The sequence below is a fragment of the Pelodiscus sinensis genome, chromosome 7 (genome assembly GCF_052426305.1).
Source record: "Pelodiscus sinensis isolate ZL-2025 chromosome 7, ASM5242630v1, whole genome shotgun sequence".
NCBI classification, from domain to species: domain Eukaryota; kingdom Metazoa; phylum Chordata; order Testudines; family Trionychidae; genus Pelodiscus; species Pelodiscus sinensis.
Genome location: NC_143058.1, coordinates 22,591,737 through 22,607,413, shown reverse-complemented (window position 1 = coordinate 22,607,413; position 15,677 = coordinate 22,591,737). Strand labels below are relative to the sequence as shown.

Genomic DNA, 15,677 nt, shown 5'->3' with positions numbered 1-15,677 from the left:
ACTATGCCAAATTCATCCCTGCCATGACTCCACTGAGGTTAATGGCAACTATGCCAGACATGAATTAGCTCCACTGCTCCCAAAAGAGACTCTGGTATATTTTAAAAGGCAAGTGGCATGTTAAAAAAAAAAAAAAAAAAAAAGAATTGGTTTCCTGTAATGAAATTCCGTTATTCCCTTTGTTTTCACTGTCAACATGTGTCTATAAACCTTGTTGAATGACTAATTTCCTGCAATTGCATAATGCTTTGAAACCTCACACATTTCCTACCTACTGAGAAATTCATTATGAATAATTAAATGTAACGATAAGGACACAATCCCACAGATATCGTCAGTCTCCACTGAGAGCAAAACAGATGAGAATAGCACTCAGACAAGGGGAGAGCAAATATCATGTGGACTTGCCAAGTTAGTTCTAAGGAAAGCCCTCAACTGAATGATGTAGCATCTTATTTCTTGCTCTTAAGATTTTTGTGTGCCTTTGTCATTGCAGCAAGAACATGTCAAGCAGACCAGTTTTCCTGTGGTAATGGACGTTGTATTCCAAAATCCTGGTTGTGTGATAGGGAGGATGACTGTGGTGATGAAACAGATGAAATGGTGTCATGTGGTAAGTTTTCATTATTCATTCTATATAAACTGGCCATTAAAAACATGAAGTGACCATTTAAAATATGATATTCAAAGGAAAATAAGAGTATTTGAAAATATATGTTGGCTTTTTATGTAAGTAAAAGGCCAAATAGACAAGATATAGTAGATTTTTTTAAATTTCTAGTGAACTAATAAATAAGTACTTCATTTCTGCCCTAAAAAAACTTTATTTTATTTATTTTGATATAGAAGCTCATTTCCACCACCAAGCAGCAACTCATAGCCAAAAGTATCACCTTCAAAGTTTTGCCTATATGTCAACAACCTATTTCTCTTTAAAGATAAGTGAAACAAATGGTCCCAGCAGCATGCCCTGAAAGTTATGTTGTATTCATTTAGATTAAACATATGGGCCCAAAGAAATCAAGCTGTTAATATAAACCTGTCCACTGTCCAGCAATATAAACCTGTCACTGTCCACAGTTGTTAAAAAGGGTCAGTGTTTCATATACAGAGACCAGAACCTGCTTCCTACCATGGCAAACATATTATTAAAGATCCCTTGGTGCTTTATTAAAGATAAAAAAAAAAGAAAAAAAATGTAAAGCATTCTAAATAAAGTATTAAATAAGTCTTAAATTTTAACAGAATCCTAGAATGAGAAAAACAAAACAAAAACTTGTCTTATTGTCTTGCCATTTCTTAAGAAGGCGTTGGAGTCTGTCTGTTAAAAGTATAGCTGAGAGGGACTGGTTGCTGCTGTTGTTAACTCCTGTTACTAGAAAACAAAACCAGACAAAAGCATATGAAAAGGGAGAGCAAAGTATGGCGAAGAGAATCTGTAGTTCTTTCATGTGGCGTTTACTCTTGCTTTCTGGAAAAACAGCAGCACACAGTCTTATTAGCCACTCTAAGAACTGATAAACTTGGGATTGTTTTAGGGCCTTGGATTAGCTGCCCATTTCTGGTCACATGGTTACAGAGGTGTAGCAAAATATTTGGTGTTGGGCAACTAAGCCAGACTCTTAATAGGAAAAAAAGAGAGAAAGGGAGAAAGAGAAGGTAGGGAGTGAAATGTCTGAACCAGGTGTTTCTCCCCCAGACTGAAGGCAACCAGGGAAGGGCTCCAGTTCCTCCCTTACCCTCCCTGCCCATCACGGCCGGCTTTAGGAAGTGCAGGGCCCGATTCGCGGGGGCAGTGCCGCGCATGCGCCGTGCGCCCAGGGCCTGGGGCACTGCACATGTGCTGTGCGCCCACGGCCCGGGGCACCGCGCAAGCACCACGCACCCAGGAGCGGGGCCCTCTAAGACACGGGGCCCCCCGCTTAGGCACGGGGCCCAATTAGGGGGAATCGGCCTTAAGCTGGCCCTGCTGCCTGGAGCTGATGGAGTGGCCCAGCCCCAGAGCTATCCTTCCACAAACCAGGACCTGGATCCCCCTACTGTGGCACAGCCAGGGCAATCTGGATCTCACCCCCACAGCCCATGAGGCCTATACTCCTCCCCTGCTTTGGCTGGAACCCCACTGCTGTGGCTTGGCCCAAGTTCCCAAGCCCCACTCTTCCATGGCCTCAATCCAAAGTCTACACCCTCAGCCAGAGCCCTTGCAACCCAACCTTCTGTCCTAGCCATGAGCCCCTGAACTCCTTCAAGACATGGCCCTTACATTCCTGCACCCCAACCCTCTGCCCCAATCCTGCACTCAGAAACCCTTGGCCCCACCCATGCCACATGAATTTTGTTATGTGGATGAATATAAAGGTGATGTGTTGCACATCACATCCACATTAGTTCATGTAACAAAATTCATTCTGTTCAGAGGTGGGAAAAATTAGAGGAAACACGGAGTGAGGATGACAAAAATCTCATCTCTGAGGTGTTTGAGATTTAACTGCTACAGTTGGTGATGTCATCTGGATCCCTATTCCTGGTCCTCTCTGGTTAAGACATCTCTCAGGATTATAGTGAAGAAGATCCCAGGTCTCAGGAGATGGAGAGAGTATCAGTAACATTGGTGGAGCTTGCTCCTTCCCTTTTTCTTATTTTTTAGTCAGTTATTGTTCATGTTGCTACCTTCTCCTGCAGTCTTTTATACAGGACCCCTTCCTTTCCCTAGTTTGTTCACCAGTTAGGCCTGATTTTCAATTAATCAATTTTGGTTCATCGATTTCTGATTGCATATGGGTGTTGTTACCAAGCATAATCTTAGTCTTTGAATGAATGGCCTTTTTGTTGAGATTAAATCAGCCTTTTGGTCCCTTTTTGCATCTTTTCCTATCAACATTTGTTGTTATAGGTTATTTTGACTTTTTTGATCTTTCACTCACATTTTACAGTTGAATTTCAAATTAGGGTGAACTAGTAGGATCAGCTATTAGAAAAGGTCAACAAATTGGGAGTATTTCAGACAAGGACAGGAGGAGTATTCCAGCGTTCAGGAAACTAAACAGATAACTGCCTCTGTCAAATACATGAAGAGGAATCTAATACCAGTGGTCCTATTGATCATCACTATGACACTATATCATGAGGAGAGAGGTGGTGTCTCAGGTAGCCTGATCCTAAGCCAGTCATGGCTTTATTAATGAAAATTAACAGCTTAATACAGCATTGGGGAACCTATGAGCCATGGATTGGATCTGGCTTCTGGCTTACTTTGATCTAGCTTGTGGCAAGGCTCTGGACTTCCCCTTGCAGAGTGCTGAGTAGGCACTCATGCTCCAGCTCTGTGGCAAGTCTCTGAACTTTGGTGCCCACCCAAGCCACCAACCCCTCTCCTCCCCCTCCCTCACCCTCTACAGGACTGGAGTGCAAGCAACGCCCTGAGCTGACCTTGAATGAGGTCTCTTTTTCTTCTCCTTCTTAGTTGAAGGCAAGGTCAGTGAGGTATCTTTGTTTTCCTTTGATTTTTCTGTGGGTCAGTGGCCCCCAACTAATGAAAGGTTCCCCACCCCTGCCTTAAAAATTATCTGGAGCTCACAAATAACTAGCACAAGTCTCAGAGTAGAGGGGTTGTCTTCAAGAAACCATGTCAAGATTCTTCCTGTTCACTAAATAGGTATGATATAATTGCTGACTTGGTAATTTATGTATTGTACTTGGGGAAGATAAGAATTGATAATCTAATAGTGATGAAAAGAAGAAAATGTCTTTGAAAAGAGTATTGGAATATACCTGTGAACAGTGGATTGCTTCAGAAACTCTATAACCCCATATGAACTTGGAGTGAGACCCTCTAAAGTACCTAGCAAAGTTAGAATCTGAGATACCACTTACTTTCAGTATGAATCAGATATCAGATTTCATTAGACACTTCTGAATATTACACCTTTAATTGCTATTAAAATATTCAACATTTCTTACTTAAAATAAAGCTAACATAAAAGGAATGTTCTTGAAAAAAGTGTTATGATTTCAGTTTTATTTTAGATTTTCTGAAACTTCTCATTGCTCCAAATGTCTCATAGTCATTAATGCAGTCAGCTTTCTTTAATGTTTTGTCCAGGACTTCTTTTAATTTACACTTTTTATTAAAAGAGATATAAAACTTTTTATTGCCAATTTTAAGGACTCTTGTTTTTATTGTCGTGGGTGTTTCTTAAGCATACTGTAGTTTTATTTTGAGCTTCATGGTCCTTTCTTTTTTATCCTCAAGCCTACATTGTAGGCATTAGTCTAGTAATGGTCATACTCTTGCTTTTAGATTTTTTTTCAATAAAAAGTTTAAAAGGTTACATGTCACAAGTCTCAACTTAGAACTGCCAAAGCTTTCTTTAAAAACAGCTTTTTCTTTCATCACATTGGCATGGTTATGGCTTTCATTAGTACTTCTATCACTGTGCTGACTTTTTCCTTTCACTTTTTATTAAAAATAAGAGGGCTTTTCTTCTTTTTTTCCCCCTAAACGGAACCATATAAGCTACTAGTTACCCCTTCACTGAAACTCTGATAACTTCCAGGCAAATAATACTGACTGATATACTGTTAAAAGTACAGAATATAGCTATAGTCAGTTCTAATACCACTCTAAGATTAAAATTTGATCTGAAATTGCCAACAATCACCAAAAAGTAGAATATATGGTCTAAAGCAAGGCTGACCCACAGAAAAATTAGTTGAAGGCCGCACACAAGTGGGCCCCTGACTAAGAAGGAGAAAGACACTCCCCATATTCCCTTTGCACACCAGAGCCTGGAGAGGACAGCCTAGTAGATTTTGTGTGCGCCAATCCCCGGGGGGGCAGCATGGGATCTGGAGCACCAGCGCGGGCTCCCCAATGCTGGGGGGAGGCCTGAGTCTTCCACATCTGGCCCTTGGCCTAAGGTTCCCCAGCCCTGGTCTAAAGGATCTAAAAGTGAAATAGTACCTGCATAGAGGAGGCTATTTTTGCAAAGTCAAGTTGGGATACATAGGTTTATCTAACAGGCCTGTTCTCAGAGGCCTTGGTAAAGGGCATAGTGCTTATGGTCAGAGTCCTGGGCCCTTTAAATCACTGCCAGAGCACTGTGTGCCGTATGTGCAGATCGAAGGGTGGGGAGGGGGGCAGTACTGCTTTCCAGGCAGAATAGAGGGCTGACTACCCCTGGTCCTGCCCCTTCAAGTCTGAGCCCTGCCCCTTCCATGAGCACAGGGCTAGCCATGGCTGCACTTTGCTGATGGGCCCACAGAGGCTGTTGGTGTCCCTAGGTGTACCTCAGAAATCTGGAGCAATTTGCACCTTGCAATTGTATTTGTGACAGACAAGAAGTTCCAGTGTTGCTTGCAGTGATGGGTCTGAAGGCATATGGATGGCTGCGTGACTTCAGTCTCTACCTGTGCATGGAATCCTGTATGCTGCAATTATTACAGCAATGCAGGAACATTTTTCTCGTACCTCACCAAAGTTAGCAGAATATTATTGGTTCCATCAGCAAGATTTGGAAAGTAGAGAGTTGGTAGCAAAATTTGTTGGCACTCTAAGGAAGTTGTCAGAGCACTGTCAGTTTGGACAAATACTAAGTGATATCCTGCCTTGGAAGAGCTGCTCTCCATTCTGTATGCTAATGAGATGTCCCTCTGTTCCATCTTCAATGCAAATGAGGCTGGGGTGTTTCCTTAATTGTATCACCCTTGTCTGAAGCAGTTTAGGTGTGTCTTCCCCAGCCTTTTCATTGCTTTGTCTTTGATTCTAGCAGAGGCCTGAGGGAGGGGGATGGTTTTCCATGAATGTCACTCTCTGGCTCCCCAAGAGCACAAGGCTGACAGGTGACCCATGTTCTGGTTCCCCAAGAATCACAGAGCTGGTCAGTAACACTACCTAGTTCGAATTAAGTGCTCTGCTAGTTCGAATTAAGTTCGAGCTAGCGGTTTGCCTGTGTAGCGCCTATGAAAGTTAATTCGAACTAACGGCTTAGTTCAAATTAACTTTGTAGTGTAGACATACCCCTACATAGTACTCAGAAAAAGGTACTGTCTGTATCATACTAATACTGAGGTAGCTATTGCTATGGAAACTACAGATAAGGATTCTCTCAGAAGTAGTATGTACCGAGAAGTTCACTTCCTGAATTGGTGAGATGGAGAACCACAGGAACATAAAGAATTTCCATGTGGCCACTGTATACAAAGTGTCCACACTGAGGAGGACTTCTGGGTATGCTAGTCCATTTGCAGATGGTGCCATAGGAAACAGATATGTCTCTGTTACCTGACTCACAACTTAACATTCAGCAATACAGCATAAGCAAACATCCAAGAAGACAGTATGAAGATTGAACCTAAAAAAAGAGGGAAGGTAAAGAATTCATAATATAATAACCAGCAAAGGCTCTAGTGATGCTGACCAAGACCTAGTCCTGTATGTGTTACCAGAACTGGAATAAGAAAAGGAGTTCCTATAAGAATGGAGGTTGATACTGGAGCTGCTGTTTCACTGATTTTGTCATGTCAGACTTTGTCACAAGTCCCTCCATGGTTTCGAAGACTCCTACTGGAGAAAAGTTATTCCAAAAACAGATACTACAGATGAAAGTTCAGCTAGATAGCAAGTCAGTTGTTTTGACTTTGTATGTGATTGAAATAAAGTATCCACCATTATTTAGCAGAACTTGACTTGAGAAGTTCAAAGTGAATTAAACCGAGATCAGCGTGATCACAAAAACACTTTCAAATCTTCAAGTAAAACTGGACAGACACTTCAGGGTTTTTGAAAACGAACTAGGACAGATGAGCAATGTGTCGGTGAAGCTCACTGTTAAGTCTGCTAGGCAGCAGAAATAGTGTTAGCACATACCCCTGTCTTGTATCCTGAAGCCTCTGGATGTTCATTTTGGACCATTTAGTCTCTATGGGAGTCTGATCACCAGTTTCACACAGTGAGTGGGCTACACCCATTGTAACAGAGATCAAAGGGCAATGGTTCTGTTAAACTTCTAAAGATTTCAAAGTAACACTGAATCTAATTTTATGCTAACTAGTATCCACAGGCTTCATACTGAATATTTGTTTGCTACTTTTAGTGGAGAACAAAGTTTCAGTAAATTAGATTTTCTTAGTGCATAACTATGAATGGAGATTAAGACATGCCAGACCAAATATCTCACAATCAACATACAAAAGTCTTTCTTTATTGCAACAGATTACCTTTCAGTGTAACATGGGTACCTGCCCTGTTTCAGAAAGTCATTGATGAAATTTTGAAAAGACTGGATGGAGTTCAATGCTATTTGGATGCTAACTGTTTTACAGGGAAGGCTCGAGAGGGTCAACTTCAAAATGTGGAGACTGTCTTGCAGTGTTTAAAATACATTGAAACAAATGTGAGTTTTACAAGTTCAGGTGAATTCTTTTGCCATATCATTGATGTCATCATTTTCACAAAACTGCAGAGAAAGAGACTTCAGTTTTTCAAGTGCCACCACCAGAGATTGTTCACTTATGTCTTAGGACATCTTAACTACTATACTATATTTCTGCCAAAACTGGTGACAGTATTGGTATCTTTAAATGAACTATTACAAGCTAAGAAAACATGGAAATGGACTAAAGTTTGAGTGTACATTTAGGGAATCAAAAAAACTGTTGACTCAGCTAAAGTTCTTGTGCACTTTGATGCCTTACTGCCATTGCAATTGACCTCTGATGTATCACTATATGCAGTGAGTTTATTTCTTTCACACAATTTTCCTAATGTCAGAGAGAAACCAGTTGCCTTTGCTTCATAAACACTCACTGCCTGTAAGAAGAACAACATGGAAATAAAGCAAGAAGGTCTCTGCATTATCTTTGGATTTTAGAACTTCCATATTTAATTATATGGTAGACATTTTCCATGACTGATGTATCATTGCCTGTTATTTTCAGTTTTGGGGCTAAAGCATGGAACTCTGTCATTAGCTACTGCTATTACATAACAATTTGAATTCTTTTTTCCCAGCTCATTCCTATCCTATTCAATTCCATAAAAAGACTCCAAGCAGCAGTTCCAATGGATTATTGCTCCTATCATACCCAAGCTCCTATCAACCCAAAGAAATGTCTGACAAAGTGTTTTATCACAATTTGATGACAGGTTATCCATCACTAGTAAACATGTCAACAGCAAAATTGCTAAGGATGATGTGCTTTCTCTTGTGAAAGGAATGGTACCTCAAGGTACAGTGCTATATTCTAAAAATCCTCCATTTATTCAATTTGCTTGACAGCAATGTGAATTATCTGTAACTCAAGGTTACAATTTGTAGGGACTGTGAGAGATCATTCTGAAATTACTTCAATCTCAGGTTTTGACTTCTTTACAAAGGTAATTTTGACATTGTACGGATGAAGGCCATATTCCTGAGCCATGTCTGATGGCTGTGGTTTGACAAAGACATCGAGAGAAAGGTGAAATGCTGTACTAGGTCTGCAAATTAATCATGATCCTTGCCCAGCTCATCTGGTCTTTGCATCAGACTTTCTGGACATGGATTCATAGAATCATAGGGTTAGAAGAGACCTCAGGAGGTCATTTATCCAATCCCTTGACTAAAAGCAGGACCAACTCCAACTAAATCATCCCATCCAGGGCTTTGTGAGGCTGGGACATATAAACCTCTGTGGATGGAGATTCCACCACCTCCCTAGGTAACCCGTTCCAGTGCTTCACCACCCTTCTAGTGAAATAGTTTGTTTCTAACCCATAACTCCTTCACTGCAACTTGAGACCATTGCTCCTCATTCTGTCATCGGTCACCACTGAGAACTGCCTCTCTCCATCCTCTCTGTCACCCTCCTCCCTTCAGGCAGTTAAAGGCTGCTATCAGTGAGGGGGTCTCACTCATCTCTTCCTTTGACTAAATAAGCCCAAATCCCTCAGCCTCTCCTCATAAATTGTGTGTTCCAGCCCCCTAATCATTTTTGTTGCCGTCCACTGGATTCTCTCTAATGTGTCCACATCCTTTCTGTAGCTGCAATACTCCAGATGAGGCCTTACCAATGCTGAATAAAGGGAATAGAATAATTATTTCCCTAGATCTGCTGGCAATGCTCCTCTCATGCACCCCAATATACTTTTAGCATTCTTGGCTACAGGGGCACACTGTTGACTCATATCTAGCTTCTCATCCACTGTAATTGCCAGGTTCTTTTAGCCGGTCAGTCCCTAGCCTGTAACAGTGCTTTGGATTCTTCCATCCCAAGTTATCCTTGTTGTACCTCATCAGATTTCTTTTGTAGCAATCCTCCAATTTATCTACTTCTCTCTGGACCCTATCTCTACCCTCCAGTGTATCTATGTCTCAGTGTATCTACCTTAGTGTCATTTGGGAACTTGCTCAGGTTGCAATCCATCCCTTTATCAAAATCATTAATAAAAATGTTGAACAAAACTGGCCCCGGAACTGACCCTTGGAGCACTCTGCTTAACACTGACAGCCAGCTAGACATTGAGCTATTGATCACTTCCTGTTGAGCTTGATGATCTAGCCAACTTTCTATCCATCTTACAGCCCATTTATCTAATCCATACTTCCTTAACTTGTTGACCAGAATACTGTGGAAAACAATATAAAATGCTTTGCTAAAGTTCTGGTATGTCATATCCACCACCCTCCCCATTTCCACAGAGCCAGTTACCTCATCATAGCATAGAAGACAATCAGGTTGGCCAGTCATGATTTGCCCTTGGTGAATCCATATTGATTACTCCTGACCACTTTCCTCACTTTCCAGTGCTTTGAAATGGATTCCTTGTTGACCCCCTCCATGATTTTTCCAGGGATTCTTCTTTCCCAAGGGCAGGACTCTGCACTTGTCCTTGTTGAACCTCATCAGATTTATTTTGGCCCAATGCTCTAATTCGCACATACTTTGTAAAACTATTAATAATGTTAATTGGTTTGGGTTGTAGTTTTTTCCCATTCAAAATGACTACAAGTTTTTACTATGACATTTGCTCTTGCTAGTATGATCATTGAACATGTTTGTGCTTCAGTCAGTTACTGTGGCTAGCCGTTACACTTGATGTGGGGCAATGAATCTCAATTCTCTTTTGATGAGTTTCAGAAATTCTTTGCTTTCATAGAATCATAGAGCTGGAAGAGACCTCAGGAGGTCGTCAAGTCCAGTCTCCTGACAAAGGCCGGACCAATCCCAACTCAGCCTTTGTCAAGTCTTTGTCAAGCCAAAAAAGTTCAATCTAGGGAGGCTAATGAGGGTGACCAAAATTGCAAATGAAGCACAGGATTTAAATATCCTGCGCTTCATTAGCATGTTCCCAGCCGGTCGCCATTTTAGAAATTGACTAGCCCGAAGTAATTGCCCGCGCCTACATGCAGAAGTGAAATGGGATTCCGAATTAAAGTCCTAATCAAATTCTGGGAGGAGTAACAGCTAATTCGATTTAGGGCTTTAATTCAGAATCCCGTTTCACTGCCGCATGTAGATGCGGGCAGTTATTTTGGGCTAGTCAATTTGTAAAATGGCAACCGGCCGGGAACATGCTAATGAAGCACGGGATATTTAAATTCCGTGCTTCATTTGCAATTTCGGTTGCCCTCATTAGCCTCCCTAGATCGAACTAGGGGGCTAGTGTAGACATACCCTCAGAATCTTCGGATGCATCAAATCTGGACCCATGGATTTGTACATGTTTAGCTTTTCTAAATAGTTCCTAACCTGTTCTTTCTCCACTGATGGCTGCTCACCTCCTTCCCATGCTGTGTTGCCCAGTGAATTAGTCTAGGAGCTGATGTTGTCTGTGAAGAAAGAGGCAAAGAAAGCATTGAGTACTTCAACTTTTCCCACATCATCTGTCACTAGGTTACCTCCCTCATCCAGTAAGGGCCCCACACCTTCTCTGATCACCCTCTTATTGCTAACATGCCTGTAGAAACCTTTCCTGTTACCCTTCACATCCCTTGCTAGCTGCAATTCGAATAGTGCTTTCACCTTCCTGATAACAACCCCTGAATTCTTGAACAGTATATTTATACTCCTCCCTTGTCATCTGTCCAGTTTTCCACCTCTTGTAAGCTTCCTTTTTGTGTTTAAGCTCACCAGGGATTTCTCCTGTAAGCCAATCTGGTCACCTACCATATTTGCTTTTCTTACTGAGCATCAGGATGGTTTCTTCCTGTGCCTTTAATAAGGCTTCTTTAAAACACTGACAGCTCACCTGGACTCCTTTCCCCATCATGTAAGCATCCCAGGGAATCCAGTTCTCTGAGGGAGTCAAAGTCTGCTTTTCTGATGTCCAGGGTGTGTATGTTGCGACTCTCCTTTCTTCCTTTGGTCAGGATCCTGAAATCTACCATCTCATGATCACTGCTTCCCTGGTTGTCACATCTACGTCCCCTACTAGTTCCTCCCTGTTTGTGAGCAGCAAGTCAAGCTGTGCATGGCACCCTGGTAATTTCCTTCAGCACTTGTACCAAGAAGTTAACACCAACATTCTCCAAAAACTTCCTTTCAATGGACTTCAGTGCATAAAGCTATGCTTTATACTATCTTGATACAAATAGACTAGTGGAGTGCTTTGCAAAGATACTTAAGCACACCTAAAAAGTTCACAAGTAAAGTTTGAGTCATCAGCATAAATTAGACAATTTCTTATTTATCTAGAGGAATGTACCATATGCTACTACCCAAGAGATAACTAGAAACTACTTGTTGGCACTGCGGAGTCCTGATGTTGCTTTCCATGTAGCCACAACCGAAGCTATGCAAATGATTGATGTAAGACTTGTTATAATTTTTCTTCAAGTAAGAGACTTAGTGTGGATTTGCAACTATGGAATGTGGTATCAGGAAAAAGTAGCAAAATGCTTGGAACCTATTTCATTCATTGTAAAACTGTCTCATGGTGTTTTATGAAAATGACAAAAAGGTCAGTTATAGTTTCTACAAAGACACAACACTAGGGATGTTGCCAGAGACTTCCTCTTCCTTCCATTAAACCTCCTTCCATTACAGCTTATAATTTTAAAGACTTAGTGGAAGAAATTTAGACTGAGTTAATTCTTTACCATATTTAGTTGCTTCTTTGTCACAGACTAGTCCTGTTTTTCAACGCAGTGACACACCACCATCACCATGTTTTCCCAAGACAGCATGAAAACCAGAATTGTATCTGAATTTAAAAAGTTGGTTAGTGAGTGCTATTGTGGAGCAGGATAACCCCTTGCAATTTAGAGACTGTAGTTGTGCACCAGCAGACTAAAAAAGGTTACTAGGGGTTAACTATAGTCCCTGTATCTAATTAAGGCCCTATCAGGAACCTGATAAACACCTTTCCCCCACTTCAGGCAGACAGGGTGGAGTGAAGAAAGAAAGGGGCCTGAAGTTTGGAGGTGTTGCTGAGAATTGAACAACTGGAGCACTGGAAGAAGAAAGACAGTGATTGTGAGGGGCTGGGACTCAGAGTGAAGAGGAAATGCAGACCCATTGCCAGCTTTGCCCCACCTCCACCCTTCCTGGGTCACCAGAGAGGCTTTCAGATTCCCCAAGAGCAAAGGAAAGGGGTGGCACCCTAACCTCCCCATTGAGAAAAATGCAGAACCTACCATAAAAACGTTGGCCATTTTGTTATACAGGCAGTCTCCGGGTTACGTACAAGATAGGGACTGTAGGTTTGTTCTTAAGTTGAATTTGTATGTAAGTCGGAACTGGTACATATTGTAGGGGAAACTCTAGCCAAACATTTCTCCAGAGCTCAGTTTTATTCTCCCACACCTCACTTCCCTCAGACTTTTATTCTCAAGCTGAGGTGTCTGCTAAGAAAAGCTGCTCCGCGTCTCCCTGGTCTGCTGGGGGGAAGCAGCTAGTGCAGGGTTGCCTCACCCCGTTTGTAAGTAGGGATCTGATGTAAGTTGGATCCATGTAACCCGGGGACTGCCTGTATTAGGAAAGGGTTTTAAAATAGAGTGGGCAAATAAGATGTCCTGTCCCTTTAAATTGTTGTGTTCTGTGTTCACCTAACAGAGGCATAGCTTCATATTAGTTTTAGTTTAAGTTCTGCTGTGATAATCTTAAAATCTCTGTCACAGACAACTGTACTTTAAATCATCTCTACCCCTCTATCTCTATCTCCTGCTTTTTCTGGTCCAGATATATTAGCAGTTATATCTCTTTTAGAGAGGAATAGGACTATCTGAAGCATATTTTATGAGTGTGAAATATTTCATATACTAGCTGGATCAAAAACATATCTGTGCCACCTCAGCAGTAAGTCAATAGTAGATAGATCTCTGCCTACCTTTGATTTTACTCATCTTTCATCTGATTCATCATACAAAATACATGAAAACGACATAGTCCTTTTACAGACAAACGCACTAAGAATCTTATACTCCCAAAATGTGGATCTGCACTCCTTTAACTATTAGAGAATCTTCATTAGCTTTCAGTAGTACTAAGGCTTATATCTTGTTACCATTTAGGGCCACCTGCTACTCTTTTACCTCCTTGGACTCTCAGAATCTCACTGTGTGTCGGCTCCCTGAGCTGTCTGAAGCACATCTCCCTGTGATACGATTCTCCAATCTTTGCCCTTTAGACCACAACAAGAGTTAAATGCCTTTAAAACTGCAGGCTTTTTTAGATGATTATCTCTGATGTGTCCTTGGGGAAGGAAAACAGTGTGAATTGTTTGAACAGAGAACACTTCTCTCTTAAAAAAATTATTAAAGGTTAAAAGCATAGAGAAAATGTACAGCATAGATTGTACCTCCCTGGCCTGAAACCCTCAGGACCTCACTGGTCCTGAACTGAGGAATCTGCTGGATCAGCAGAGATCAATGCTGGCCCCTTTGCTGCCACTGTCTGTGGGGCTCCACTCTGACAGCAGCAGGGGGACCAGCACTGACTGAACAGGGACTGGGGAAGCATTCAGGGGAAGAGGCAGGGTGGTTGCTGAGCCATGCAACCAGGATACAGGAGGGCAGCTCTGTGGGGCTTCACAGCCACCCTGCCTCTTCCCCACTGTATCCCCTCCACATCCCTGCTACTCCCCCTCCCTCCCTGAGCTTAGACACAGCAAATGAGCTATTTTTGGCATTTGAGAAGTTCTGGGTTGGCAGGGGAGGAGTTTCTGGGTTGTGGAGCCCAGTTTTTCCCCATGAGTGCTCCTGCCTGGAAGCACCCACAGGAATTCCAGAGCACAGATGTTGCTGGATTTAGGAAGGCTGGATTATGGGAGGTCCAACCTGTACTGAGCACAAAAAAACTGAACTTTTAACTTACCTAAAGTTTACACTGCCTAAAGTTCCCCATGGCAGGCTATTTTCATTTTTTGTTAATGTAAGACAACAAAAGTTAGTCATTCACTTTCTTGTAGATACCAAACCTTGTGTCTGATTCCCATGTCTACAAAAGCAGCATGCCCCCCCCCATCTTAACAGAGTGTGTGTCAGCTTGTCCTTTTTCACAGAAGTCCTCAAATACTATTTTAGAAATTAAACATGTAATTCCTGTTTTTATACAATGCTAATACAACCATTCTGTACAGGGCAACAACATTCAAGTCTTGAGCAGGCTGATTCAGTCAAGCAAATGATGTTCATGCATCTAGCCCCCCAGTACGACACAGTCACTGGGACTACTCTGATGCTTGAAGTGCAGATCTTTAGAGGGCTTATATATTGTTATGCAAAAACTTACAGAATGGTGGAATTGTACCATCAAATGCATTAATCTCATCTCTTTTCCTTTTTTAAACTTTTCTCTAACTCATCCCTTCTTTTCTTTCCTCCTCTCATCAACTTCCATGAGTGTAGTGAATGGAAACTTAAAGCCACTATACTAGATAATTCTGATTATTTTCTTCAGAATGAACCACATGTTTTGAATAAGAAGCTATTTAAATGCAGAATGAAGTCAGAGTACTGACTTTTAAAGTTATACTTGATGGTAGAGAACATTTTAAGAAGTCTCTTGAGTCTCTGCCATTTTTGCATGTCTCTAGTATTCAGCTACATTATGCAGGACCTTTGACAAATTATTTTTAATACCTTAATTGAAAATCTGCAGATATGAGAGAAAAGGTAAAGTGTTAATTCTGGTTAACATCATAAACTGATTAGAAGATGCCTTTTGTTTTCATATAAAACCTCTGTCCTCATAGTCACTTAAAAAGTTATGATGCTGAACATTTGTTCACTCAGCATTCTTCCTGCAAGTGAACGTACAGTGAGAAAAACAAATATATTGCACCCTTGGATATTGGTCTTTCTGATGGTCCAATTCTACTACCATGTCTTTATCAGTGCCTGGAATGAGGTAACAGATGCTAAAGTAAAAAGGCTCCCTGTGAATAATTATCAGAAATTAAAATAAGGTATTGCAGAAGCAATTCCTAATATTCATATTTTCAGTATACCACACTCATAAACAGGGTGCTGTGTGTGTCTGTTTGTCAGATTGGCTGATTCCCGGAAACCTGGGGCAGAACAGCTGATTCTGGTCAGCCGCTGGTCAGTTTCAGCAGCGGCTGAATCAGGGATGTCTGAGGTAGAGCAACTGGGGTGCTGCCAGGTTGGTACCGTAGCGCCGCCCCTCAGCACCGTGGGGCCAACCCGGCAGCACCCCACCTGCTCTGTCCGAGGCGTCCTCAAGAGCAGCTGATG

General features: G+C 41.7%; 1 protein-coding gene across 1 annotated transcript in view; it reads left to right on the top strand.

Moving 5' to 3' along the window:
- Positions 1-15,677, top strand: part of LRP1B (LDL receptor related protein 1B) — a 1,362,068-nt gene that overhangs the window by 822,193 nt on the left and 524,198 nt on the right. Inside the window, exon 18 of the mRNA XM_089779714.1 lies at positions 497-613. Coding sequence (XP_089635840.1) covers positions 497-613 — 117 coding nt within the window. The remainder of the gene's footprint in view (positions 1-496; positions 614-15,677) is intronic.